This window comes from Poecile atricapillus, chromosome 4 (genome assembly GCF_030490865.1).
Source record: "Poecile atricapillus isolate bPoeAtr1 chromosome 4, bPoeAtr1.hap1, whole genome shotgun sequence".
In the NCBI taxonomy this organism is placed as follows: Eukaryota; Metazoa; Chordata; class Aves; order Passeriformes; family Paridae; genus Poecile; species Poecile atricapillus.
Window position 1 is genome coordinate 30,177,607 of NC_081252.1, and position 24,909 is coordinate 30,202,515.

General features: G+C 41.8%; 3 protein-coding genes across 3 annotated transcripts in view; 1 reads left to right on the forward strand and 2 right to left on the reverse strand.

Annotated features, from left to right (window-relative positions):
• Positions 1-5,186, forward strand: part of MCUB (mitochondrial calcium uniporter dominant negative subunit beta) — a 38,162-nt gene extending 32,976 nt beyond the window's left edge. The window contains exons 4-8 of the mRNA XM_058838441.1: positions 1,188-1,292; positions 1,502-1,662; positions 2,358-2,561; positions 3,915-4,031; positions 4,988-5,186. Of these exons, the coding sequence (XP_058694424.1) occupies positions 1,188-1,292; positions 1,502-1,662; positions 2,358-2,561; positions 3,915-4,031; positions 4,988-5,065 (665 nt within the window). The 3' untranslated portion in view covers positions 5,066-5,186. The remainder of the gene's footprint in view (positions 1-1,187; positions 1,293-1,501; positions 1,663-2,357; positions 2,562-3,914; positions 4,032-4,987) is intronic.
• Positions 5,187-5,340: 154 nt separating this feature from the next.
• CASP6 (caspase 6) lies at positions 5,341-14,880 on the reverse strand. The gene is made up of 8 exons (XM_058838439.1): positions 14,751-14,880; positions 13,658-13,699; positions 12,884-12,926; positions 11,025-11,174; positions 10,509-10,585; positions 9,889-10,064; positions 7,619-7,775; positions 5,341-7,020 (listed from the first exon to the last, which is right to left on the reverse strand). Exons 1-8 carry the CDS (start codon positions 14,779-14,781, stop codon positions 6,782-6,784), a joined length of 915 nt encoding a protein of 304 aa, XP_058694422.1. The 5' UTR covers positions 14,782-14,880; the 3' UTR covers positions 5,341-6,781.
• A 3,417-nt stretch (positions 14,881-18,297) lies between these two features.
• On the reverse strand, positions 18,298-23,751 carry PLA2G12A (phospholipase A2 group XIIA). Its single transcript, XM_058838112.1, has 4 exons — positions 23,422-23,751; positions 21,713-21,789; positions 20,695-20,860; positions 18,298-19,648 (listed from the first exon to the last, which is right to left on the reverse strand). Exons 1-4 carry the CDS (start codon positions 23,648-23,650, stop codon positions 19,530-19,532), a joined length of 591 nt encoding a protein of 196 aa, XP_058694095.1. The 5' UTR covers positions 23,651-23,751; the 3' UTR covers positions 18,298-19,529.
• Between the last annotated feature and the right edge of the window lie 1,158 nt (positions 23,752-24,909).

The following is a 24,909-nucleotide window of genomic DNA, read 5'->3' on the forward strand; positions in this document are numbered from 1 at the left end:
TAGATACAGGATTGAAAGTAGCCTTTGCTTAAACCCTGTGGGGGATTTTCTAAAATAAAATACCTCCCTTTCCTCAAAACTTTTCTTCTTTTCAGTTAATAAAAGGTTGCACAGGTTAATAAATCAGTGGTGTATTTTGAACATCCAGAACAAAGAGCCTGTCTGGCACTTCTTCTGAAAAGCGTTTTTCCCTTAAATGTTAGAGAAAGAGTTATAAATATCACCTTAATAATGTACATGCAAATGAGCCTTGATGTTTTATTACACTGGAAAAGAAAAGAGAAATGAGTGGATGGGCACATTAAAATTTTGGATTGAAAGTGATCGGCTTCTGGGTTTGCTTTGCTACCCACACAGAGTGGGGAGGCGAGCCAGCTGGGGCATTTGCTTGCAGAGTTCAGTAGTCTAAACTTCATCAGATGGTGCCTGAGGACAGGGTTCTGGTGAACAAATAATTGCAGATGTGGGGTTGTCTGTGAAGCCTTTCTGTAGGGGCTGTGTGAGGACAAGTGGAGGAGCTGGGGCAGTAGCACTGTGATAAGTATCTATGTAAAAAAATCTTGGTATTTTGTAGCCTGTTTGGTTATACATCTTGTGAGTAAAGCTCTGCCCAGCCCTTGGCAAGGGCAGGGGAAGGTGCCCATTTTGTGTGTAGAAAATGAGAATCATCTCAAACACTACTGTGGGGCAGCTGCTCCATAGCTTTTCAAACCCTCATGCCACAGTTTGTCAAACTCTCATGCCACAGTGATGTGGCCAGCAGCAGTGGTGTGTGGCTCTTGGTGCTTTTGGGCCCTCTGAACCCCAGTGTGCTCCTGGCAGACACTGTTACACGCTCCTGCTAATGAATCCAGAGCTCCTTTTTGGTAGGAGCTGTAAAATTGCATGAAACATTTGTGGGGTACCATTAATATAAATTTCTGCATTAAAAAAAATGTAGAAAAGAGTTCTTCAGAGCATCTAAGTTCAACTCCATTCCCTCCACAGGACAGCCCCAAGAATCACACCATGTGTTCTTCCTGACTGTTTAGTATTAGCTACCAGTTCTAAAAGTAGAGTTGCTTCCATTCCCATCTTCCATCTTCACATTTTTAGTGAAGAACCCCAGAACTTTTCTGCAGGGTTATCTGCTAATGTTTAAAACTCCTTATGATAAGTGATCTAGAACTGAAATCTTTCTTCTGCAGATGGTAGCAAAGTCTCTGATGCAACCTTGATGGAGGTCTTATTGATGAATGACTTTAAGCTTGTTATCAACAACACAGCATACAGTGTGTCACCTCCTGTAAAAGGTAAGAGCAATTCTTTGTAACTGATCATTTCACTTCATTTAGTGAAAGGCATGGGAAGCCTCAGAAAACTGGGACCTGGGAGAATGATGTTTCCCTTTGGCTTTGTCTTTTTACCATTGGATGGTCCTACTTTTGGGGTTGGAGGTGGGGAGAGAATGAAGAAGGGTGTGTTCTTGAAATGGTTTATATGACAAATATTTTCTTTTCAGATAAGCTGAGTAGTGAGCATGCTACTGAAATGGAAGATATCAAATCCTTGGTTCACAGACTGTTTGTAGCTCTACATTTAGAAGATCACCAGATCAGGAAAGAGAGAGAATTGCTACAGAAACTGGACCATCTGAAAGGAGAGCTGCTGCCTCTTGAACAGGTTGGAAAGTGGGGGTACTTTTTTTTTTTTAACTTGTAAGCATTCCCTTTCATCAGAATTAAGTCCTGTGACAGAAGAAAATCAGCATGAATGGCTAGGGTGTGTCCGTTCTGTTTGTTATGTTAACGAGGTCAACTCAAGAATGCAATTTATTTTCAATTCAGTTGTTTTTCTTCCTGTTGTGGACATTAATGGGGTAGAAACACAACACCTGGAGAAAGCTGTCATGAACATGGCTAGTATTGAGATTGAAAGGCCATTTGTTGAAATGTCCTTGAAAGTCACCTGTTGCTTTATGAGTTCTGAATACCCATGACAGCAAAAAAACATAGTAGTGGGGTTGACATCATCCATGGCTTAGGATAGTGGACAACAGGACTCCTGCTTTATGAGAGCCAGCCTCAGTGTTACCCAGAACTGCCTTGAATGGCAAATGGAAATCCAACACATACAGATCCCTAGTAATCCAAAGGGGAAAATTAAAAGCAGGAATTCTTGGTGCACAATGGCAAGAAGATCTGGTTGCCCTTGGACTTCAGTGCTTTTGTTTTCTCAGCAGGGTAAGTCAGTAAGAGGTGCTGGTAAGAGATCCTGAGAAAGGATCTAGTCCAGGGGGAGAAAACATAGTTGAGGAACTGTTCACCAGAGGAGCACTTACGTTTATATGAGCAAGTTTCTGCATTTCTTTTCTTCAGATGAAAGCCAGAATCGTGGACAGCGCAGATGCAAAAACCTCCAGGCTTTTATGGGTTGGCCTAGCTCTGATGTCAACTCAGGGGGGAGCGTTGGCATGGCTCACATGGTGGGTCTACTCTTGGGACATCATGGAGCCAGTCACATACTTCATCACCTACGGGAGTGCCATGGCTTTCTACGCCTACTTTGTTCTCACCAAGCAGGTGAGTCCTTGTCTTCTAAATGTCTGGAACATTGAAAAGGAGGAAAACTGATTCTGTGAATCACCATGTTTGAGCTCTGATGAAGGAGAATTCAGTAAGGCCTTGCCATCAGACAGGGACTTGTTTGATCCCTAATGTGTCTGGATATAAACATTACATCATGCATAATCAAGCAGGTACTGCTGCACATGAGCTGCAGGCCAGCTACTGAGCATAACTACTGTCAGTAAGATTTCATAACCTGGGGAATGAAAAGTGAGGAAAGAAGTCTTTCCTTTAAAATGTTTATAGATCACTTTGCATAGTAAATGGCACCTTGGTCACTGCAGTAATGGGAGAGCAACTGGTAGTCCTGTGCCAGTTTGTGAATGCTGCCTTACAGCAGCAAATCATCCAACAGTAGTTTTTATTTGCTGGAGTTTATGTATATACAGGGCAGGGTATCAAACTGTTTGGAACTCTGGCAGCTGAATTACTGAAATATACTGAAATATATTTAGTGCCTGAAAAAATGTTACTGCTCTGCTCTTCATAATCTGCTTTTCCATGAATTAGAATGAATGGAGGTAAACGTAGGACAGCTGAAATGGAGCAGGAAGCAAGCATTGTGTAAAAGCAAAAAGTTTGCTGAGATCTTAGCTTCACAATACAGACTTGTTCTGAAATCCTGTTAAGACTTTGAGAAGTGTTTCTTTGTCCTGTTTTAGCTCTGTACTTTACTCTCAAAGTGGACATCCTGATGTTGAACTTTCTGTGATGCCAAACTCTTTTTGTTGTGGAATTACATGGAAGAGTAACCAGCACTTTCTTCCATTGTACCAGTGGATCTATAGACCTTGTGAGACATTAGGTTCCTTCAGTGAAAAGGGGAGATGCATCTGTTTTTATGAAGAGCTGGCTCAGAATGTGAGTTTTACTCCTTCTGACTGGTTTTTAAGAAGGGCTAAGCCATTCCTACTTTTTGTGAGCATATAAAGAGCTTACTCCTTGTTTTTTTTGAACACCTGCTGATGCCATTGTTTAGGACTTTCAAATAAGTCCTCAAAAAGTAGTTCCTGAACTTTGACTCCTTGGAAGTAGACTCCATTGACTGAGGTGGCTCCAGTCATGAAGATGATGCTATGTCTTTATTGTAACTGAAAACTCCTTCAGACATGATAGAAATGACTCTTACTATGTGTTTTAAAAGCCCTTATGGCCCATAAGAGCATAACTTCATCTGTAGCCTCTTTACAAAACATACATGGGTGCTGGACAAGGTAAGTCCTCCTGAAACAGGCTGAGTTTCTAATGTGCTGACCTCCAGTCAGTTTCCTTGCTAACCACAAATCCATATTCTCCTTCCTTTCCCAGGACTACATTTATCCTCATGCTAAGGACAGGCAGTTCCTCCACTACTTCTACCGCAAATCCAAAAAGCAGCGTTTTAATGTGGAACGATACAACAAGCTCAAAGACGACCTAGCAGAGGTATTTAAGTACAGTCCTTCAATAATGACACCACTTCTGGCTTTAGACTTTTTCAGCAAACTCTCAGATAACAGAGAATTAACCTGAAGGCTTGTTATCAAAACAGTATATTGCTTATCAGCCAGTTTCAGCTGTTCAGATAATCATAGTGTTTGCTTTTGATGTATAAACTACTTCTGTAGGTCATCAGAAAGGGAGACCTTCATGAATTTAATTTAAAACCAGTCAGTTTATCAGCATGACATCTATTTTTTGCATACTCTAAGTAATGTTGCATTTTTTACCATTTAATGCAGTAACTTTATTTATTTTAGGCACAGTATGTTTGCTGCACTGCTGTGGTAAACCCATCTCCTCCCTTCTTTGGAAGGAGATTGCCTTGCAGAGTTCAGCATTTGACATCATAACCTTATTCCTTAGCTAAAAGACTTACTTAGATTTACAGAATATGGGTGATTGGACAGAAAAGGTGGTATGTGTACCTCGGAAAAATTTGATGGCCTTCATGAAATAGTTGTAGCAGATCTCTCACTCTTCAATTATTACTCCTCCATCCCATCTTGACAGCCCAGTGTTCAATAATATCTCAAAAAAGAAAATGGAAACTACCTCTAATTTTAGCTCAAAACCACAGCTCAGGGTGTTATTTCATGTGCCATAATTGACATAATGTTGCAGTTTGATGCTTTTTCAGTGGCTTGGGGATATGAATTTTTTAATTGTCATTTGAAATTAATGAAAATAATACTCTGGGGTGTGGGTGAGTGGGGTGATGGGCAGGGTTCATGCTTCTCTCTGCATGACCTGAGCAGGTCTGTCAGTGTTCCCCATCCTCCTTTTGACTGGTTTGGTTCCTTGCTGAAGACCAGTGCCTTCTGAGAAAAGAGTGCATGTGTGAAAGAGGAGAAAACAGAGGCTGCAGAAGGATGAACTCTCCCTCTCTCTTTCACTGGCAGGCAGAAGAATCACTAAGGCGTCTGCGCCAACCGCTGCACCTGAGGCTTCCCATCCAGGAAATCAGTGACAAGGACTGACCTTGGTTTGGTGTAGATTGGAGATACCCTTTCAAAGCTGATACCAACATTTAGTTACTCCATAGCACCTGGGTATTTTTGACCACTAAAGTTTTAAAAATTGCAATAAATAGCTTTAAAAGTGATTTGGTCACTTGGTGTTTTGGGTTTGTTTTGCTTGTTTTTCGTTTTCTTTAAAACCCTATGAAGAAACTGCTGAAGCAAAGTTCTTAAAATATTTGTCAAATCCCATTAGTACAATGGAGGCATTCTTACTGCTGGTAAAAGGACAGAACAGACAAGGATAGCCTTTTTAGTACCATTTACATAACACAACAGTAGCTCATAGGATAATGAACTTCTGCATGGAGTAGTAAGGATTCTTTTCCTGCAATTACTGTTTCCTTTTCCTGGTCTGTGCATTGACTCTGTAACACCACAGGTGAAGTTTACATTAGCATGACAATTAAGCTTTCTTAGTAAATAGTGCTGGAAAAGTAAGGTATCTCAAACTTGTTATAAAATCATTTATATTTCACCGTTGCATTTTATTGAAAGTATTTATCAAAACATTCAAATGTACGTGCTTTATACAAAATTTAAAAGTAGATGTAGTAAGATACAACATCTATGACTCAGAACATAGTATATGGAAAGATTTAACTAAAGCGGAGCCAGTAAACCAATTATTTTTTTCCCCAGGAAAGTGGATTAAGACACTTTGCTGAGTTTCAGTTCTCTGTTGTCCCTCAGAGGAACAGTTTATAATGTAAAAAAGCCAAAACACACAAACAAAAAACCAAAAAGAAATATTTGCTTCAAGTCAGCACCACTGCAATTACTGATGCTGCAGCAGTAACAATCCCATGGTGACTATGCACCATCACTTTTATGCACAGCGACAGAGGTATGGCTGATCTTCTCCAGGACTGAGAGGAAGCCTGATCCACCTCAAAGGCCTGAAGTATAAAGGTTTGCATCTGTTATGTTTTGTAGAGCTGCCTAGAGATGTCCAGCAGCTTTAGCTTTAGAGATATGGACAAGGCAAGCTCACCCTGAGCAAGCTGCACATGGTCTCGTCTCATTACTGCTGTTTTTCTCCTGAGGATGCAAAGCACCAGCAAGCTGTAATTGTGCCCCAAGCATAAATTATATTCAAGCAAAAGGAAACCTTTTATTAATCAACCCTACTTGATTAATCCTATATTAATGCTACAATTGTTCTCAAGAAATTAAGTTCCTTTTTAGTGTTGCAATAAAAAAAAAAAGTCAAAAAGCCTGATAAACAACAATAGTTGTGCATTCTGCTGTCCACAAATTTAAAAAGATGCCCTGCAAACATATTCCCTGTAAACTGTGCTCTTGGAGGAAGACAAGTTAATCTAATGTAATATTAGAAATGTTTTGGAAATAGTAAAATGTGCCATAGTTAGATGGCCATCAACCAAGAAGCTTTTAAGAAAAAAGTAGTCTGGAGCATCAGTTTCAATAAAATATGAGCACCTTCTAATAGTTTGGCACCAATCAACTTTTCCCAAATTCCCTGAGATTAATTCCCTGGTGTAATTCTAGCTTTAAAACTGCTTTAAGATTTTAGAAACTATTAGGTATACAAACTGTAATGTTTGATCCCAGTGATTTTGCAGACAATCATGCAGAATATTAAGTCTCCTCAACTAAGATAGTATTCTTTACATATGCAGTAAGTAATAGTAATGGTCATCACTGCTAAATAACCTACTTAGATTTTGGATGAAAATACAACTTCTTAGTTAACATTGAGGCAAAACAAGGAATCTGTTTTTTCCCTATAGCATTAACGTCTCTGCACCTATCCACCCTGCGACATGACACTTTCCTGTTAACAACAGTAAGAAGTTCTGTGAACTCCAAGGAAGATCCATGCTTCCTAAGGGTCTCACACAAATCTTGGATGTACCAGGAGCCATTTACGGTATCACGATGAGAATAGTAGCCTAGAGTAGAAAAAGAACATAAAATTACATTCAAATATAAGTAGTGATAACTTCTTGGAAAAGTATTTGAGAGTCACTGTTTGCTAGCTACCATCAATAAGGAATTACTAATGGGTGCAAGTCTTACTTTGCCAATTATGTAATTTCACAACAAATTGTAGATGGAAAATGGTTTTGGTACCACTTGTAGTGCTCAGCTAAGAGGAACATGATTCGGGGATTGGTAGCTTACAGGACTGCATCTCTGTAAGAGCAGATGGGACTGAGGACAACATACAGGGGGGACATGGCACATGTAGTGCAGGGAAATTTATAAGCCACCAGAATCCTGGAAAAGAGATGGATGTTTGCTGTCAGGAGGCAGCTCAGCCACAAGACTGATGACAATGCTTTTGCTTGGCAAGTTTAATGCGCCTTCATAATTTACTTGCACTTTTTCTTTAGCACGTAACACTCTTCCCTAGACAAGTTGCTACTTATCAGACATGTTAATCAGATGACCTGGAACTGTTCTAATTTTTTGGACTGCAAAATGAAGAAGTGTTCAGGGTTGCTACAATGAAGTATCAGACACTGGATGTAAAATACTAGAACTTACCTTGCGCCACAGAGTAGCACATGATAAAGTCTGCACCAGCAGGCAGAGTATACACACCAGCTGCATCCACTTCAGTCTCGTTGGCAAGGGATTCATTGCTGCTGTCTGTTGAGTCGTGAGCAATGACCGGATCATCATGTTTATCACCTCGACAGGCCTGTTGGTGAGAAGTGTTGTTATGCTTGCACCCCTGCTGAGCTCACTGTTGATATGATAATTCTGACACTAACCAGAGGCACTTCTGCTCAGCTAGGTGTGCCACATCAGCATGACTCTGCCTTCAGAAAGGCCCATTTACTACTCTGTCTCTTAAAATGTTGGGGACAAAGTCCACTGAAAGCCCAAAGATGATCTCAGAATCACTACAACTGGAAGGGATCTCTTGAGATCCCAACCCCCTGACTCAAGCAGTGTTAGCTGTTGTCCAGGACTGTGTCCAGTCAGCTTCTGAGGATCTTCCTAGGTGGAGACTCCACAATTTGTATGGATGACCTCTTCCAGTCTTTGACAACCTTACAGTAAAAAAAAAAAAAGTGTTTTCTTGTGTTTTAATTTGTTCCAGCTGCCTCTTAACCTGTCACTTGGGTACCACTGAAAAGAGCCTGTCTCCCTCTTATTCCCTCCCACCCTGAACATGGGTAAGGTTCCCCTGAGTCATCTCCTCCAAGTTGAGCAGTCCAGCTCTCTCAGCCTCTCCTCATATCAAACATGCTCCAGAGTCCTGTAACCATCTTTGTAGCCCTTTGCAAGACTCACTCCAGTAAATCTGTATTTTTCTTGAACTGGGGAACTCAGGACTGGATACAATACTTCAGATGCAGCCTCACCAGTGCTGAGTAGAGAGGAAGAATTGCCTCCCTTGCTGGCAGTGTTGAATTACTGCTCCGTTACACTTCTGCTCTTAGTGCAGTATCAAATGTATTTGTTGAGGGAGGGTTTTTTGTGAGAAGTCAGTACTGATCCCACTATTGCCAGTGATGCAGAAAGGCTACAAATGGAAGTTAAGAAGGTGAGAGCACACTCAAAAGATACAAAGGAGGATTACTTCAGAACTGCCCCTAAAAAAAAAAAAACCCACAAAGACTCTTCTTTACAGTGATGAAGTTCCATCTTGATGTTTCTTCTGATTTCCAGAGGTGCTATGACAGTTGTCCTGGGAAAGAACTCAGCTGATGAACTAATTAATTAGCTTTTTGATGAGTATATATTATAAATGTTTCCAAGTATTACTTATAATTGAAATTTGAAAGTATTTTTTCCATCTTTGGCACCAGTTTAAAAAAGAAATAAGGAAATCTGAATGAGTCCTAATGAAAGGTGAATTAACAATATGCTGCTTCTTGCAGCAACCCTGTGCCCTAAGGAAGCTTTCATTTGGGGAAAAAAAAGGATAATACTTAGAATTAATCTGTAAACTACTACAATTACAATCTGCTGAAGGCCAGGTTCATATATGAGTTTGCTAATTGTAATCTGGATAAAAATGGGATAAATCCCTGCATGACCTGGTTTGACCTCATGACTCTGCTTTGAACAGGAGGCTGGACCAGAGACCTCCTGAGGTACCTCCCAACTTTCATTCTCCTGTGAACCAAGGAAAGAAACAGGAGGTTACACATGGTCTTTGTCTGACCACTTAGCACAAACAGTATTCCTGAGACAATAAAGCCTTAATTTGATTCTTTAGATTCTACAGAGATGCCATGTATAGGTCATAGACAAAAAACAACAACAACAACAAATGAAAATCACTACCACCACAAAAACCAACAACCAAAAAGTCCCACAAAAAAAAAAAAAAAGAAGAAAACAAACAGGCAAAAATCAAAAATCCCAAACACAAAACCCAACTTCACTGAGGATCAAGGAAAGAGACTTGCCTGGAAAGAAGCAATGAAGAGGCCAAGGTTTGATAGTTTATCAGCTTAGCCTAGGGCTGTGAAGTATGCCAAATAGGAACTGAAGTGAGACTGCACAGAACTTTCTCAAAAAACCCTGGTACTGCATTCTCTGCTATTAAATACACACTGACAGTCGATCTAACATGTCTGACATGGCTTTAATTTGTGTTTCTTTTTGTAAAATTACTTATTAAATACAGCTTTAATAATAACATTAACCGTAGTACACATTAGGGTTTCTAATAAAAATAGAAGAATCCCTGTCTTAAATGCCTTGTGGAAAGACTGCATCAGGAAAACTGACATCTGTGTTTGCAGGAAGACACAAGCCAGCGTTAACTACACTGAATTCAGGAATGGACATCTTACCTGAATTATAAATATCTTTGGTTTTCCTACTAAACTGTGGCACTTGTCTCCTCTGAACATGTCTGTGATTTTCTGAATTTTGATTTTGTCATCATATGCATAAATGTGATCATCCTCACCGTGACTCAGGAACACACACACAAAGCAGTCAGCATTGCTGTGGTCATCCCTAGAGGCTGAAACAGTAAAGTGGTGTTTTAATGACAAAACAGTCATATTCAGGTCTAAAAAACATTGTACATTTGTGTCATATCATATAATCCCCAATCAGTCCTTTTTCAAATGGATGCTATTTTCAGGTAGAGCCATACTGTAGTGATTTCAAGGTGTATTGATTCAAGTTGGCTGAAGGACCACTAACCACAAAAAGAAGAATGTAATTATCTTCTCCCAGCTGCATGTATCATCTTTCAGTCTTTAGTGACTTAATTAGTTCTCTCAATAGAAGCTTCACTTACATTGCAATAAAATAATCTTCAGCCTAATCTTTAAGTCCTTCTATTGCTAAATTCCTTGTGCACAAAGAATTATTCTAAGTTATATGAACAGAGAGATTGGTAGAAAAGGTATCTGGGAATTCTGCTGTAATAATTTAGACATAACAATACATAGTCTCTTACCTTCGTCAATTTTTTGCAGCACATCTTCTGCTTTCAGATCTTCAAAAAGTCTGACTTCAAACCCAAGGTCTGTCAAACTATTGTTGGAACAGATCATTATTAGTAAAATCTTGCTCAAATTATATATCAATTGCTACCAACTCAGCTTCCTTCCCTGTGGGGGGATTAACATTTTTATGCATTATTTATATACAAAACTACTGAAGTTGGTTTTGAATTCAAACTGGTGTCAAGGACAGGTCTAACACCTAAAGTTACTTCAAAGAGTTTGTCCAAAGAAAGCTCTGGACTCAGCAAACTCATAGGACTTGTGCCAGCAGTTTCTGTGACCTAAAATAATGTGCCTTGAAGCTTTTTAATTATGGCTATCTTCACCCAAGTTGCATAGGTGCTATGTCTGCCAAATCCTCTGGTCTCTCTCTAAATAAACACAAGGTTTAGGTAACTCATTAATTTGACCACAGTTTCTAAAGCTTCAATTTTTTTAAGGGTTAGTAGAGCAACCAAGTTTCTTACCTGCGTTTCAGATTGATTCTGTCTGCCATAGTCCCACGTCTGTCTTGCAGCGTTAAACGCCAAAAAAAGTGCTCATGATTGAAGATTAATGCAACTCCTCTTCTTTGATGGTTCATTTTGTATTCCACTGCAGGATCAAGTGATTGTTTGCTGCCACAGATGGAAAACATTCTTGGTAAATGAGGCTGCTTGGTTAAGGCACATAATGGTTCATTTCAGACATGGCTCCAATTCTCCCTGTTATGTGTTTAGCTAAATATTAACATAATTGGATAGTGTACATGTATATATTTGGAATTGTCTGTGATTTGATTCAAGTTTTTCTAAGTAAATCAAGTGCTGCATTGTAATCAACAGACTATAAACTGGGGATGAGGTGCTGAGTGTAGTGTATCTTGCAAAAGGAGAACAAATGTTTATTATTTTTCTTAATGAAACGAAAGCTATGACAATACAATGGTTCATCTAAGTTTTTAGCAACCAGCCCATCAAATCCTAAAGCTGAAGGACAGAGGTCTTCTTAAGGACAGAATAAATTACCTACCCAGCTTCTAAGTAGAGGACTTTATCATGGCAGCAAACACATAGAATACCTGTGTGTTTGGGGTTAGCATTCTGCAATTTTATTGGTTTATGAGCAAAACACAGAATAGGATGTGTGACTGGGCTGTGACTCTGGACTTGGCTGTGGATGCAAAAATTTGTAAGTGTTGACATGGCTGTAATTAGAAAGACAAAGCAGACAGTCTTTCTGCTTTTGTAGTTACTGGTGCAGAAAACAGAAACTGAAACACTTCTGGCAATGGACAGGTCCAGAGTTTGAGGTACACGGAATGACAATCAAGGTCATGCTGCCCTAGGACTGGCTCTAGTCACAGATGTCATTTTTTCCATGTTAATACTTTCTTTCATGCTATGGAATATTCAGGTCTGGTGCAATTACAGGAGAAAGTTGTTTAGAATATTTGCCTACAGATGCTCAAGATCAGAGTTTCATTGGCAAATGCTTTTGTTTCACAACAGAATTACCATCACATACACAGACTATCTCTGCTTCTCCACTTTCTTATGAGAATCCTCTTAATGAAACATCTTTTTGTAACATCTACATAAGAATTCAGACAGAGAACAGGAATTTAGGATAACTGTTCAAAATCAGGGAGGTTCTACAATGTTCTACAATGTTGACTGGATAACCAATAAGAGAAGTTGGGTGCTTTATCACATTCTTCCCGTTCTGAGTACCAAACATGAAAAATGTGAAGATTATAAATTTTAACCTTGTAATTATGAACAATATTCATATTCATATCTGGTACCTGTACCAGTACCAGATTTTTTTCAGATTTTTGCAATTTCTCTTCCTTAGGATTTGGCTAGGTGCATGGCTAGTAAGGATTTTGGACAGTTTGGTTGCTGGATCCTGTGAATGACCATTGAAGGATGATTCCCTAAATAGCTTTCTCCACTCAGCTTTATGTATGAGGCAAAGTTACCAGGCAGGTAGTTCACTGTTTTCAGGGCTTTCATGGAATCACTGTTCCATGGTCTACTTCCCCTCCTTCCAGAAGAATGCATTCCTGTGCTACAATCTACCACTTAGTCTGTCCAGTGGCTCCCTACATTGTTATAGTCTTCACACATTGCCTAAAATAAAAAGAGAACACTCCACATAGTCCCTTCCACATGCCTTCACAATAAAGGTGCTTCTTCATCTGGTGTAGCTAAAACCAGAAACATGATTTTTAAGTGGGTGGACTTGAATCAAATAATTCTGTTGAATTCTTAACAAAAATCAGAAAACCCTGCACTGACCTGAGTCCCTTGGGACATCTCTGTCACTGCCACCAGAACTTTACCTTATATTGAATGCATCTACTTCTGTGATGTTCTCATTTCCATCTGTTAGAGAAATCAATAAGTTATTTAGCCATAAAATGATTCATTAAAAACAAACAAAATCAATTTGAACTTAAGCATCCAGCCTTAAAGTTTAGCTGTTAATATGAACCAAAAGCTCATTCAGACATCAGGTAAGTAGGCATGCTCATTAGTGTTTGTCTGCACCCACAGCTTTCGAAGGCTGTTCTGGAAGTTCTGACTCCAACAGTCTGAATTTCAGGTGGTCAAGACATGCATATTTTCTATCTGCCTGTGTATCTGTCCCTATATAAACATATTCAGAGGTTATGATTTTATATATCTAACTGGCTGGCTGTATTTTTTAAAGGAACTCTAACTCGACAGTTACTATTTGACATAACTTAAAAATATGCTGGTGTTTCTTTTCTTTTAGTAATGCTGCTAATACAAAACTGAGCATTCTCTTTGAGGTTGGATGCAGCACATGAGTCACAGTTTATAGTGTTAACAGCTATTGACAACTGAGAAGGGACAAGATTTAAACCTTTTCTTCTGCTGAACTATACAGACTTTAAATACCTCCAGTACAGAACAGACATAAAAGTAACAAGGAACATGCACATCTTTGGAGTGTGCAGAACTACAGATTTGCAGACAGGCCAAAATACTTGTTCCTCTCACTTAAGCATCTCAGTGGGCTATTAAATCACTATTACTACTGGTAGAGACTAATTACCACATTATGAGAACTGTATACATAAACACTGTACCTGTGGTGGGTAATGCAGGTCTGCTGTCCAGCTGGACATGGCCTGCAATTTTAAGAAGAATCACAGTTACATGTATTTTACAAACTACTTTGCACATACAATACTAGCTCTTCGCATCTATTTTTCAAATGTTATTAATGCCTTTTGCAAAACTAACATACCTATGTATTGATAGAGGACAAAAGTTATTGCGATCCATTTCCCCCCAAAACAGATCATAAAATTTTATAGTCATCAAACTTTAAGACAGAAAATGTAGACAAAGGAGGAATAGAATTCCTGAGCTACAGGAAACTAGGAAACGATAGTTTTCCTGTTAATTTAATCCTGTTTAGTAACTTCCTATATGAGAGGGACAACTTTCATTGTCCCTCTCATATGGCAGCTTCAGTCACATAAACACTATTTGAATTATCATGACTTATGAAAAATTTTCTCTTTGTCTTACACAGGAACCAGTTTGTTCCAAAATCTGATTGAGACCAACGGGACTAATTGTCTTTAATTTCGTGAAGGTGGATTGCTTCAACGGAATCAAAAGTCAGGTATGCACCAGGATACACTGGAATCTCACAGAATCTTTCCCTGGATGCCTTTCCGACTCAGCACCGTGATCAAAAGGCACTCTGGACCAATGGCACACAAAAAAAGTCCCTTTAAGCCTAGCTGCATCTCCGGGAACTCGACTCAAGTTCTGCTGCCCTGACTTCTCCTTCCCTCCTGTTGCACGCCCGGGACCTTCCCCGCTCCCCTGTCCCGGGGCCGTGCCGGGGAGCCGGAGGGGTTTTCCCCCGGGCGGGGTGCGCTGGATTTACGTGCAAATCCATTTCCTCCTTGGCCGCCGCCGTCCTTCGCCACCTTCTCCGCTCCCTTCCTCCGGCAGGAATGAAGGAAGGAATGAAGTACAGAAGCAAAGGTCCCGCTGCCCATGAGCGCCGGCAGCGCCCTCCGGGCAGCGCTCCCACTCTGGGGGCAGCCGGCCTCGGTGCCCCCGGCCCCTGGCAGACATTCCCCATCCCGCTCCTGCCCCGCCAGGAGCCCCACACCCCGGCCGCATCCCGGCCCTTCCCGCCCGTCTCCTCCGCACACGCACCCGCCGGCGGCTGCCGCTCCGCGCCCGACATGGCCAGGGACCAGCACCAGCTACACACAAACACTCCGACACAAACCCGGCCGAGCCTTCCCCTCTCTTCCTCTCCCCTGCCTTCCGGGGGTCGGCCCGCCTCCTCAGCCCGGGGGCGGGCGCTCCTCGCCCTTTGCTCCCGCGGCGGCGCCTCCGCCAGGAGCGGGGCGAGGCGCGGGGGAGCGCCGGGGTGCGGTGTGAAAGCGAGCCCGGGGTTACCTGTGCTCCCGAGCTGCTGCTTCGGCCACCGTGGGCGAGTAACTGCAGCGGCTCCTACAAAAACATCCTCCTGAAATATAGTCAGAGCCTCCTCCCGCGTTCGCTTAGTTTCAATTTTTCAAAACTCTACTCAAATTCCCATTTCAGGCGCACAGTGTTTTCTTTCCTGTAAGAGTGCGTTTTCATTCGGGCACCCACACACCACCCTTGCGAGGTTTGGATGTGTGCATCAATCACTCTGCACATGCAATACTTTGCTCTGCTCTCGCTTCAGTTCTCTTGGATGATTTCGGGACTGAGGACAGTGACAAGGTGCTGAGTGTTCCCACGTATCTCAACGAGAATTCCCCAGCCGGGAATTGTGCGGCTCTTGCCAGTCACGATCAATTGCATAACAAACAAGTTTCTAAACCAAAGCCAATGACAAAAACCCATTCTTCTGTATAAGAGCTTTACAGATTGTACCCTAGAGGGATCTGAATTTTATATCCAGCCTACTTTTAGGGATATAAACTCAGTTATGAATGTGCACTTAAGAGAATGCTGCTACAAGCACAAAAAGAAGCAGATTTAGCGTGGAATTATAGGCATTTTTACTCAGTCTGGTTTTACCCAGGTTTCCTTGCATGGATAGAGATTTTAGACAAAATGTCTCCCTTTGATTAAAGGAGCCACGGGTATTTTTAATTCCCCTTGTTTGTTTTTCTCTTGTTCGGACTTGTTGCCCTCAGAGTGCCAGCAGGCAGCCGGATCAAGATAGAACTTTGTTTCGATTGTCTTTGTGCATACTTTAGTTAGAACCCGACACTATCACAAGGTTTGCGTCTTACACTGGGTAACATTTAGACTCCTTTAGACTCCTTTAGAATAATTTAGATTCATTTTTTTGGCAACTGCAAATCCCAGCTCTCAGCTCACGCCAGAGCTGCCCCGGAACCCACTGGGAGCAGGACTCCCGTGGGAAGCAGCAGCTGCAGATCCAAACTCCGGGACTCTGTAAGAGCACTTTGAACTCGAACCAGCCGTGTTCCTCAGTCCAACAGCTCGCTTAGAGCCTTGTAAGATGGAGGTTTTATCTGCTTGGTTTGGCTGGAAGCTACGAGCAGAGTCAGCCACTGCGCTCAAGTGTGCTAACTTGATCGCAGTGTGGGCAGCCGGAGGCAGCGCTGGGCTGGAGCGCGTTTCCAGCTCACTGTAATAGATGAAAGTTTTATTATGCGATGTGCCTGTGTGCTTAGAAACACTTCCCGATTGTTGCAGCGGCTCCTCGGTAGGTGGGTGGGTATTTTTTATGGATGGATCAGAACTGCAGTCTGAAGAAGGAAGTTTGGTTATGGACACACTGCTGTACAGTATTACCGACTATAGAAAAACATGCAATATTGAGTTCAATGAGCCGCTGTCGATAGTATTGTTCTGCTTTTATCCAGTGTGAACCTAACCACAGGGCTGTTCACTCGCTCCCCCTAGTGGGATGAGGGAGAGAATCAGAAAAAAGCTAAAGACAGTTTAACAGGACAGAATGGGGGGGGGGGGGGGGGGAATAATAATAAAAGGATATACAAGACGAGTGGCAGAGAGTGCAGTTGCCCACCACCCACTGATTGATGCTCAGCCAGTCTCCAAGGAGTGATCAGTGCCCTCCCCATGGCAGCTCCCCCCCAGTTTTATTGTTCAGCGTGATTCCATACGGTGTGGGATATCCCTGGGGTCAGCTGGGGTCTGCTGACCTGGCTGTGTCTGCTCCCCAGTCCTCATGCACATCGGCCTCCTCATGGCAGGGCAGCAGGAGAAGCTGTGTTTTATCAATATTGTTCTCATTCTCAAACCAAAACACAGCATGCTATCAGCTGCTAAGGAAAACATTAAACATAACTGCCACAACCAGGACAAGCATCACATTTTGGAAATATATATATACAAATATGTAAGTTCTTCAATGGTATGATTAATCCTGGGGGTGATAGCTAGGCTTCATCTTAGGGCTATGGTCTGCAAAATGCATTTCTGTATAACTTGCAGGTAACTCTAATCAAGAATTTCTGCTATAGGAAAAGCTAGTGCAAAATAAAGACTACTGGAAGAAGTGAAATGCTTCCTGTGGTTTGCAAGCAGAACTGTCAAAGTGCTATCCAGCAGTATTAAAGCTCTTTTTACTGTTTTACGTGGTTTGAAAGAAACTCCAGGAGGCTTTCATGGTATAATTACAGGTCAGCACAGGAGGGAACAAAACCCAGCTCTTTTCAACAGTGAAAATTTTCTGTGTTGTTGTGCTTTAACCCCAGCCAGTGATTGAGTATATGTGTGTACACACACAGACACACACACAAATGGGATGGGGAGAAGGAGAATCAGAAAAAGTAAATGGGTTTAGGTAAGAACACTTCAGTAACTTAAATAAACACATAAAAATAATAATGAGAAGGATAGAGAGATGAATAAACCCCAAGACAAACAAGTGACACACTATACAGTTGCTCACCACCCCCTGTCCAGTCCCCAAGTAGAGCTTGGTGCCTTCCAGCCGATCAGGCTATAAACTCTCCCCGTTTCATCACTGGGCATGATGCTCTATGGTGTGAAATATTCCTTTGGGCAGTTTGGGTCAGCTGTCCTGGCTGTGCTTCCTTCCAGCTTCTTGTGCACCTCCTGACTGGCAGAGTGCAGTAAACTGAGAAATCCTGGATTTAAGGTAAGCACTGCTCAGTAACAACCAAATCATCAGTGTGTTACCACCATTATTCTCACACTACATCCAGAACATAGCACTGCATCAGCTACTAGGAAGAAAATTAACTCTCTACCAACCAAACCCAGGATATGCATTCATTTAAGCACCCAGTTCGAGCCCACTTGTACAGAACTCAACAAGCCATCTAGCTGAATTATAGTGGTTTGGACTCATTATGGTACTTTTGTCATTTTCAATGAACAATGTCATTACTATTCCCTGCTTTAATGTTAAAAATATATTTAGGGTTACAACCATGGAATTCCAGGGTAATTCAGAATTGTTTCAATTCTATGGTAGAAAATAAATGTCACCAAAGTTAGGGGAACTACAAGTTCATCTAGCAAAGTTTTGTAAAACTCTGCAGTAATACTTCTCTTTTGGTGCTATTTCATATCCACAAATAAGGAAAGAAACCCTGAGGCATGACCAAAGAAGTTTAGCAGAAACTTTTTGTTTATGAGACCCTTACATTCACTGTCATGTACACTAACCTCTAGTGACAAACCAAAAACACAACTGGTAAAGAAAAACCACAAAGAATTGTATCACATTGTAGTCCAAGAGTCCAGTGAATTTTATGCATTTAGTTTCTATTACCTGTTCATAAATGCAGTATTTTCACTTTCATTCCTCTCCTGTGAATTCTAAAGTAAAATTGCTTTTTAATGAAAGCAAATCATTATCTAACAGAGGGCCTAATGCAGAAGTTAACTAACGACTGACACTTGTAGATAAGCAACAAATGCAGAGACTACAGAGATCAAACCACACATAATTCAGACATCAGGTGAGTTCAGCTAGACAAGTCAGAGAGGGAACAGGTGACAGAAATACAGGCTCATATATCCATCAGCCTCACAGAGGGCATCTTATTTAAGTTTTTTGGGCACATTGATCTTAACTGTGGAACTTGCTTTTAGTTTTCATCAGAACAGACTAAATGAAAGCAAAGATGAATACAGTAGCCAAGCTGTGCCACAACAGAAATATAAATCAACATATTTGTACATATATCCTTTCTGTGCATACAATACACAACACAAAATGTTTTATTCAAAAACAGGCATTTGATGAGTTTTTTAAAAATAACATAGAAACTACATTTCACCATTCTCTCAAATCAAAAGTATATCCTTAGGCTGCAAACTGTTCATTTTACTGGACAGACCTTAAAAGGATATTTGATCTGAAAAGTGCTGCAGAAGTAAGGCATTGATATTGAATCAGGTAGAAATATGTAGTGCATGTACATTGGCTTGGGCAATTTTCCTTGTTTTTTAACAACAAACCTGCAGGACCACCTATGTGAGAGAGAACTGAAGGCAATTGCAGCAGAAACAGGCAAGTACAGGTGTCTCATATTGGTACACATAATACACTCTTTCCTGTTAAACCCATCAGATGTTTCAACTACTAGTAAAGCTAGAGTTTGACCTGTATTAAAAATCACCTGAGAATTCAATGTAACTCTTTGGTGCCTCTGACGTCCCCACTATGGAGTTTTCTTGGGAACATTAAAAAATGGCACCAGCATTTTGCAACAGCACACCCTAGGTGGACATACACCAAAGGAAAGCAATTTCAGTTCCCAAGCTTCTGGCATAAAATGAAGAGAAGAATGACTTGTTTCTTTTTTACATGAATAAGAATATGGTAGTGATCTTCAAATCAGTCAATTCATGTCAGTGTTTAATATATCCCTGTCTGAAAAGCATAAAGGTTTGTAACCAAAGCCTTGCTTCATTTTGGCTGAATCTTCGGCTTTATTCTACACCATGAGATCTTGGTGTCTTCTTTCAGAGATCTGTCTTGCCGTCGTAACCACACATACAAGCAGCTCTCTGGCTATCCAGGTATGGTTTGCATCCTAAATGTATAACTGCATCAAACAGCAGCTGAACAGTTGATTCACAAGCTGCAAGCAAAGAAAAGTTCAGTTAAAAGTATTCTTTGAGTGGAATATGAAACTAACAGGAGAAAACATTGGCAAACTGAGAATGACTCTAAGAAAGAAGCAATGTTCTCTGGGCACAGCAAATAGATTGTCAAATGGAAGACTGAACCAACACAGAGTCATTTAAGTTTTGAGTAAAGATTTATATGTCAAACAAAATGAAAATTCATTGCATATGGAATGCTATCTGTGTTGGAAACATACTGGGTCTTGGCAGATGAAAGAGCTGGTTTAACTCCTCACTCTTTGCATCCCAGTTTATGCAGAGGTTGTTGTCTTTAACGTCAGCTCAACAGAATTGAACAAATAATCACCAGTTCTGTCACTAAAGACTAACATGACAATTTATTTACCGTTAAATAAATTTGAGAAGTTCAAACACAAGGTAGTTCTAAAAACCTACTACTCTCAGTGGGAGTATTTACTGTGCAAGTGATATTGTCCAAGTTAAGTGGTTATGTCATGTGCCCATCAGATGCAGGCCAACAACCAGAAGAAACACCATATGAGCAGTTACTAAGAAACCTAACATTTATTCACTAGGGTACAGCATTAACTACTTCCACTATGACAGTATATTATTTTAATACCTTATTTCATAACAGGGATATATTCTGTATTTTCCTACAGTTTACCAGCAATCACCATAGAAGTTAAGAAATCACCCAGCAGAACAGACATGTTACAGCTATGTTACAGTAAATGCAAGAATTATACATGCATTCTGTTCAAGTTGTATTCCCATATTCATACTCCAAAATGGGCAGCATTATTTTTTCCCCTAAAGTTAAAACTAACCTTAACTCAGTTAGTTTTAACCCTGATCATTTTCCTATGCTGTGTCACTGCTCTGCTGTACAAGCATCTGGGCTGCACAGCAGAGGGACAGAACAAAGCATCTTTCATCACCTTATGAAAATGTGGCCTTGCTGCACTGCACAAAGATCCTTTGCCAAGTTAAGCTCGAGTTAAACTTGAAAAAAAAATAAAGGATTTTTCACCCTTACCCTGGACACTCTCTGAGATTCCAAGCGTTTTCTGCACATCTCTGCAAATTTTTGAGAGGCAGGTCTGAAACTGCTCATCACAGTCATTTTTTTTATTGCCACAAGTATCATAGCATCTGTCATGGTGATTACAGCACCTTGTCATTGAAGGGATGCCGATGTCAAACTGTGAAGGAAACACGCACACACCTCCATTGGTATTGCAGTATAAGGAAAAAAGAGCCCATGGACAGACCATTAGAAATTAAAAACTAATGTGATGGGTTGAGATAAAGACAGTTTAATAGATGAATAAAAGAAAACAAAAATGTCCCAAAATAAGCAGTGCAAAAAGCACTCACCACACTTCAGAGAAGAAGGGATGCCAAGCTGGTCTCTGAGCAACAGCCACCTGGAAGTCATACACAGCTCTACCATCATCCCCTCCCCACCCTCTCCTGCTGTTTTTATTGCTGAGCACCACTATATAGGATGGAATATCCCTCTGCTCAGTATGGGCCTGCTGCCCCAGCTCTGTCCCCATCCACCCTCTTGCTCAGCCCCAGCCAACTCTGAGGTGGTGGACAGGCAGAGTAGGGAAAAAAGAGAAAGTCCCAAAGCTGTAGGACAACAAGCTAACTCCTATTTTCTTTCTAGCATTAAGGAAAAAGGGTTAGTGTCAGTAAGGACAGCAGGAGTCATAGCCAAACCCTCCACTCTCACATGGCTATAGCTGCAGTTATTCAATGCTTTCAATTCTGTGCAAGCAAAATGCTAAACCAAACACTCAAAATCAAAGAAATTTATAATCATTACATTTTATGCTTGTATTTTTTGAAAATGTTTATGCTATGTTCTTTCAATATAATAACACTTCCCGTATTGTTCTTACCAGAGCACATAAGTGATAAGAGCTGATAAAAACAAGGACCTTGTATATGGATGCTGTCTCAGAAGGGGGGATGGAAAAAATCATCTACACTGAGGAAAGCTGATGTGTGAAAGACACACAAAGAAGCCTCAAAGTGGAAATACTTACCTGAACTCCAAATAGAGGGGATCCACAGCCATTTGGTGGTGATGGTTTATATCCATAGCGAGGAACGGGCCTTGATCCTGAAAAAGGTAATTTGTCATGTATCAAATAGATTTTTTTTCCCAGGATTTTAGTAGATTTAAAACTCATCACAGACATTTGTTTGGCTCAAGACAGTATCAGCTATATTTTTAACTTAAAAACATATATTCAGGCACCTGCATATCAACAATTCTTTCCAAATTACAACTTAGGGGTATTAAGCAATATTTTTTTGAGGACAAGGCACCTGAGCAAGTGTCAGTGTTTGCTTTCTAAGTTAAAAAAAAATACTAAAATCGATGTGTTGGTTAAGTATGCTATATATAGAAGTATATTAACAGAACTTTAGTGTAAGTTCATTAATACCTCTACGCTTTACATGCAGTCAACAGTAGTTCTGATTTTTTTATCTTAACTGGGATGAAACATAATTTTTATTTCTACAGCTGTAACATTAACAGAATTTGAATTACTAGAGACTGCTAAACTCCCATCTCCCTGAACACTTGCAGCAAACCAAGGAATTCTCCATCCCAAGTTAAGAAAGACTGCGAAGTTAATTTGAAAAATGACCCTCCAGTGCATTTAAGTATTGGAAACAATCTGAGGCCACAATTAAAAGTAATGAAGAGGAAAAAAAACACATTTGAAAGACGCATATTTTAGTAGAGTGTAAATATGACGGTGTCCTGGCCACTCTTGTGGAGCCAGCCCGGGTGTCACCACCAGACTGATTTCCTGACTTAACAAATAATCCGACACGGTAAACGGGGGTGATGCGATTCCACCACGGCAGGCTATGTGAGCCTGCCACTCTGGGGTGCTCTTGAAGCGCCAGTGAAAAGCCTGGAAAGAAATCCCGTTTGTGGAGCGCTGCCCGCCTGGCCCCCGGGATGGGCACGGCACGGCAGGGCATCACAGAACGGGTCAGCCTGGAAGGCACCGCAGCCACCCACCTGGTCCAAACGCTCTGCTCAAGCAGGCTCATCCTAATAATCATAGTCTAATATAATAATAATGATGATGATAATGATAATAATAACCATCATCATCGACCAGGTCATGCCAACTTGAGCTGCCTCAATTATCGTTCAGGTAAATGAGGCAGCTGAAATGCAGGGAAGAAAGAAGCACAGATGTCCTCTGCTGGTAGCAGCAGGATCTACAAATAGCAGGATGCATTCCTTCCACTGGCAAACGCGGCTACCATTAAATTTGTTATTCAAGCGTGACTTCAAACAACATATTCCACAGCTCAAGTTTAAGCTTTTCTGTCCCAAACCGAAATGCTCAGGACTGCTGGTAAACAACCAGCCGGGAGGGAGCAATTCTTCCCATTCCAGGGTGTTTCCATGTACATATCAGCTACATATTTGACAGCAATAAGCCCTTCTCCAAGGCAAGGAGCTATGAAAAAAAAATGAAAGGAGCTGCTTAAAAGTCGCAATAAGAGAACTGCTCGCGTGTATATATGCTCCCTACACGTTACACACGTGTTTAAACACGCATACACGTGCAAGAGCCTGCTTGCCGAGGCTCACACAGGTATTTCTAGGTAGGTAGGCCGGTAAGAACTCGTCGGCGAGGTCTGCCCCGGGAGCGGCGCTGGGCGGGAGCGCAGCCCCGGCCGCCCTGCCCGGGACAAGGGTCGCGCCGCCAGCCCCGCTCACCATCGCTGCACTTGTACTGGCAGAGCCCGTCCTCGCCGCCCAGCAGGTCGAGAGCCGCGTTCAGGTACATGTCGATCTTGTGCACGCCATTGCGGATCGTCTTCAGCGTCATCCGCCAGTCCGGGGTCTGCGGCGCCTCCTGGCCCCGCGCCGGCCGCCAGGCGCAGCCCGCCACCAGCAGCAGCGGCAGCAGCAGCGGGGGCAGCAGCCGCAGCCGGGCCGGGGCCATGCCGACCCGCTAAGCCACCGCCTTCTCCTCCGCCGCCCGCCCGGCCCGGCCCGCAGCCGCCGCCGCCGCCGCCATGGTCCCCGCGGCCCCGCCCGTGCGCCCGCCCGCCGGGAGGGACGGCCCGGCCCGGCCCGGCCGCCTCATGGCAGCGCTGCGGGCCGCTCCGTGTCCCCTCTGCCCTGCGTCATGCGCCGTATCACCTGTCCCATGTCACCTGTGCCGTGTCACCTGTGCCCTCCGCCATGTCACCTGTGCCCTGTCCCCTCCGCCGTGTCCCCTCTGCCCTGCGCGGCCTTCCCGAGCTGGGTAGCCCCGAGCGGGGCCTGCCCCGGTACCTCGGTGCCGGCTGAGCAGGGCCCCCGGAGGTACCGAATTCTGTGATGGTGTTGGGTGGGAAGGAAACCGAGCCGCTCGTGGTTGCACATGTTTACAGTGGTTCTCACGACATCGTCAGAAGTGCGAGGCGAGGTTGTAAAGCGGGGCAAAATGAAAGTGCGCCTGTTATAAATGAAATTAAAATTTTGACAACTAGGTCCCTTGGGTTAATGGCAGTTTAATTAAAAATGAATACAATTTAGTAAATTGAACAGTAACTTGGTATAAAAAATACAGTTTAGTAAAAGAATAAAATTTAATAAAAAAATTACAATTTATATATATATAATCTACCAATAATTAAGTATGATTAAAGCATAAGGAAAACAGACCGGGGTACGGGGAGGGCTTGTCACCCCACCTCACATACAAAATCAACCGGGGTGCAGAGGGGGTTCCCCACCCTGCCTCACGTACAAAATAAAGCACTTCAAGCTAAACTTACATACTGTATGCTTATACATATTCATTAATGTTTCCCGTAGGTTTCCTCCTGTTTCTGATTTTTCTCACTTTATGTCACTTTTCTTCCCAGCGCATGACTCACATGTTGTTAAGAAGTCTTCAGTCTTCTTTTGGAGGTCTTTTGGCAAAGGCTTCTCCTCTTCCTCGTTGTCCTTTGCATTACCTCACAGGTTTGCACGTGCGTACTAAGTGTTGTGTTATGTTAGTCTACTAATTAGCCTTATATTTACTGATTTTTAGGCCCAATGCCTAAAGTCATTCTAATTTTGTCCATCTCAAGGCCGTTTTGGTCTTGAGACACCACTTATCTTCTAAACTACATCCTGTACCTCAATTTTGACATGTAACACCTGTAAAGGGGTACATCTGCCTTATAACACATTCTTCATCATTTCTAATAATAACTTTAATAACAGTTA

Bases quoted from the DNA above. Each gene is read 5' to 3' on its own strand.
- CASP6 (XM_058838439.1), bottom strand. From the start codon at position 14,781: ATGTCGGGCGCGGAGCGGCAGCCGCCGGCGG. The intron at 10,586-11,024 runs GTAAGAAACTTG...TTCCAACAATAG, and splicing joins AGAATCAATCTGAAACGCAG to TTTGACAGACCTTGGGTTTG. The intron at 7,021-7,618 runs GTAAGTTCTAGT...TTTCTACTCTAG, and splicing joins GTGCTACTCTGTGGCGCAAG to GCTACTATTCTCATCGTGAT.
- PLA2G12A (XM_058838112.1), bottom strand. From the start codon at position 23,650: ATGGCCCCGGCCCGGCTGCGGCTGCTGCCCCCGCTGCTGCTGCCGCTG. The intron at 21,790-23,421 runs GTGAGCGGGGCT...TACCTTTTTCAG, and splicing joins CCAGTACAAGTGCAGCGATG to GATCAAGGCCCGTTCCTCGC. The intron at 19,649-20,694 runs GTAAGGGTGAAA...CTTTGCTTGCAG, and splicing joins AATCTCAGAGAGTGTCCAGG to CTTGTGAATCAACTGTTCAG.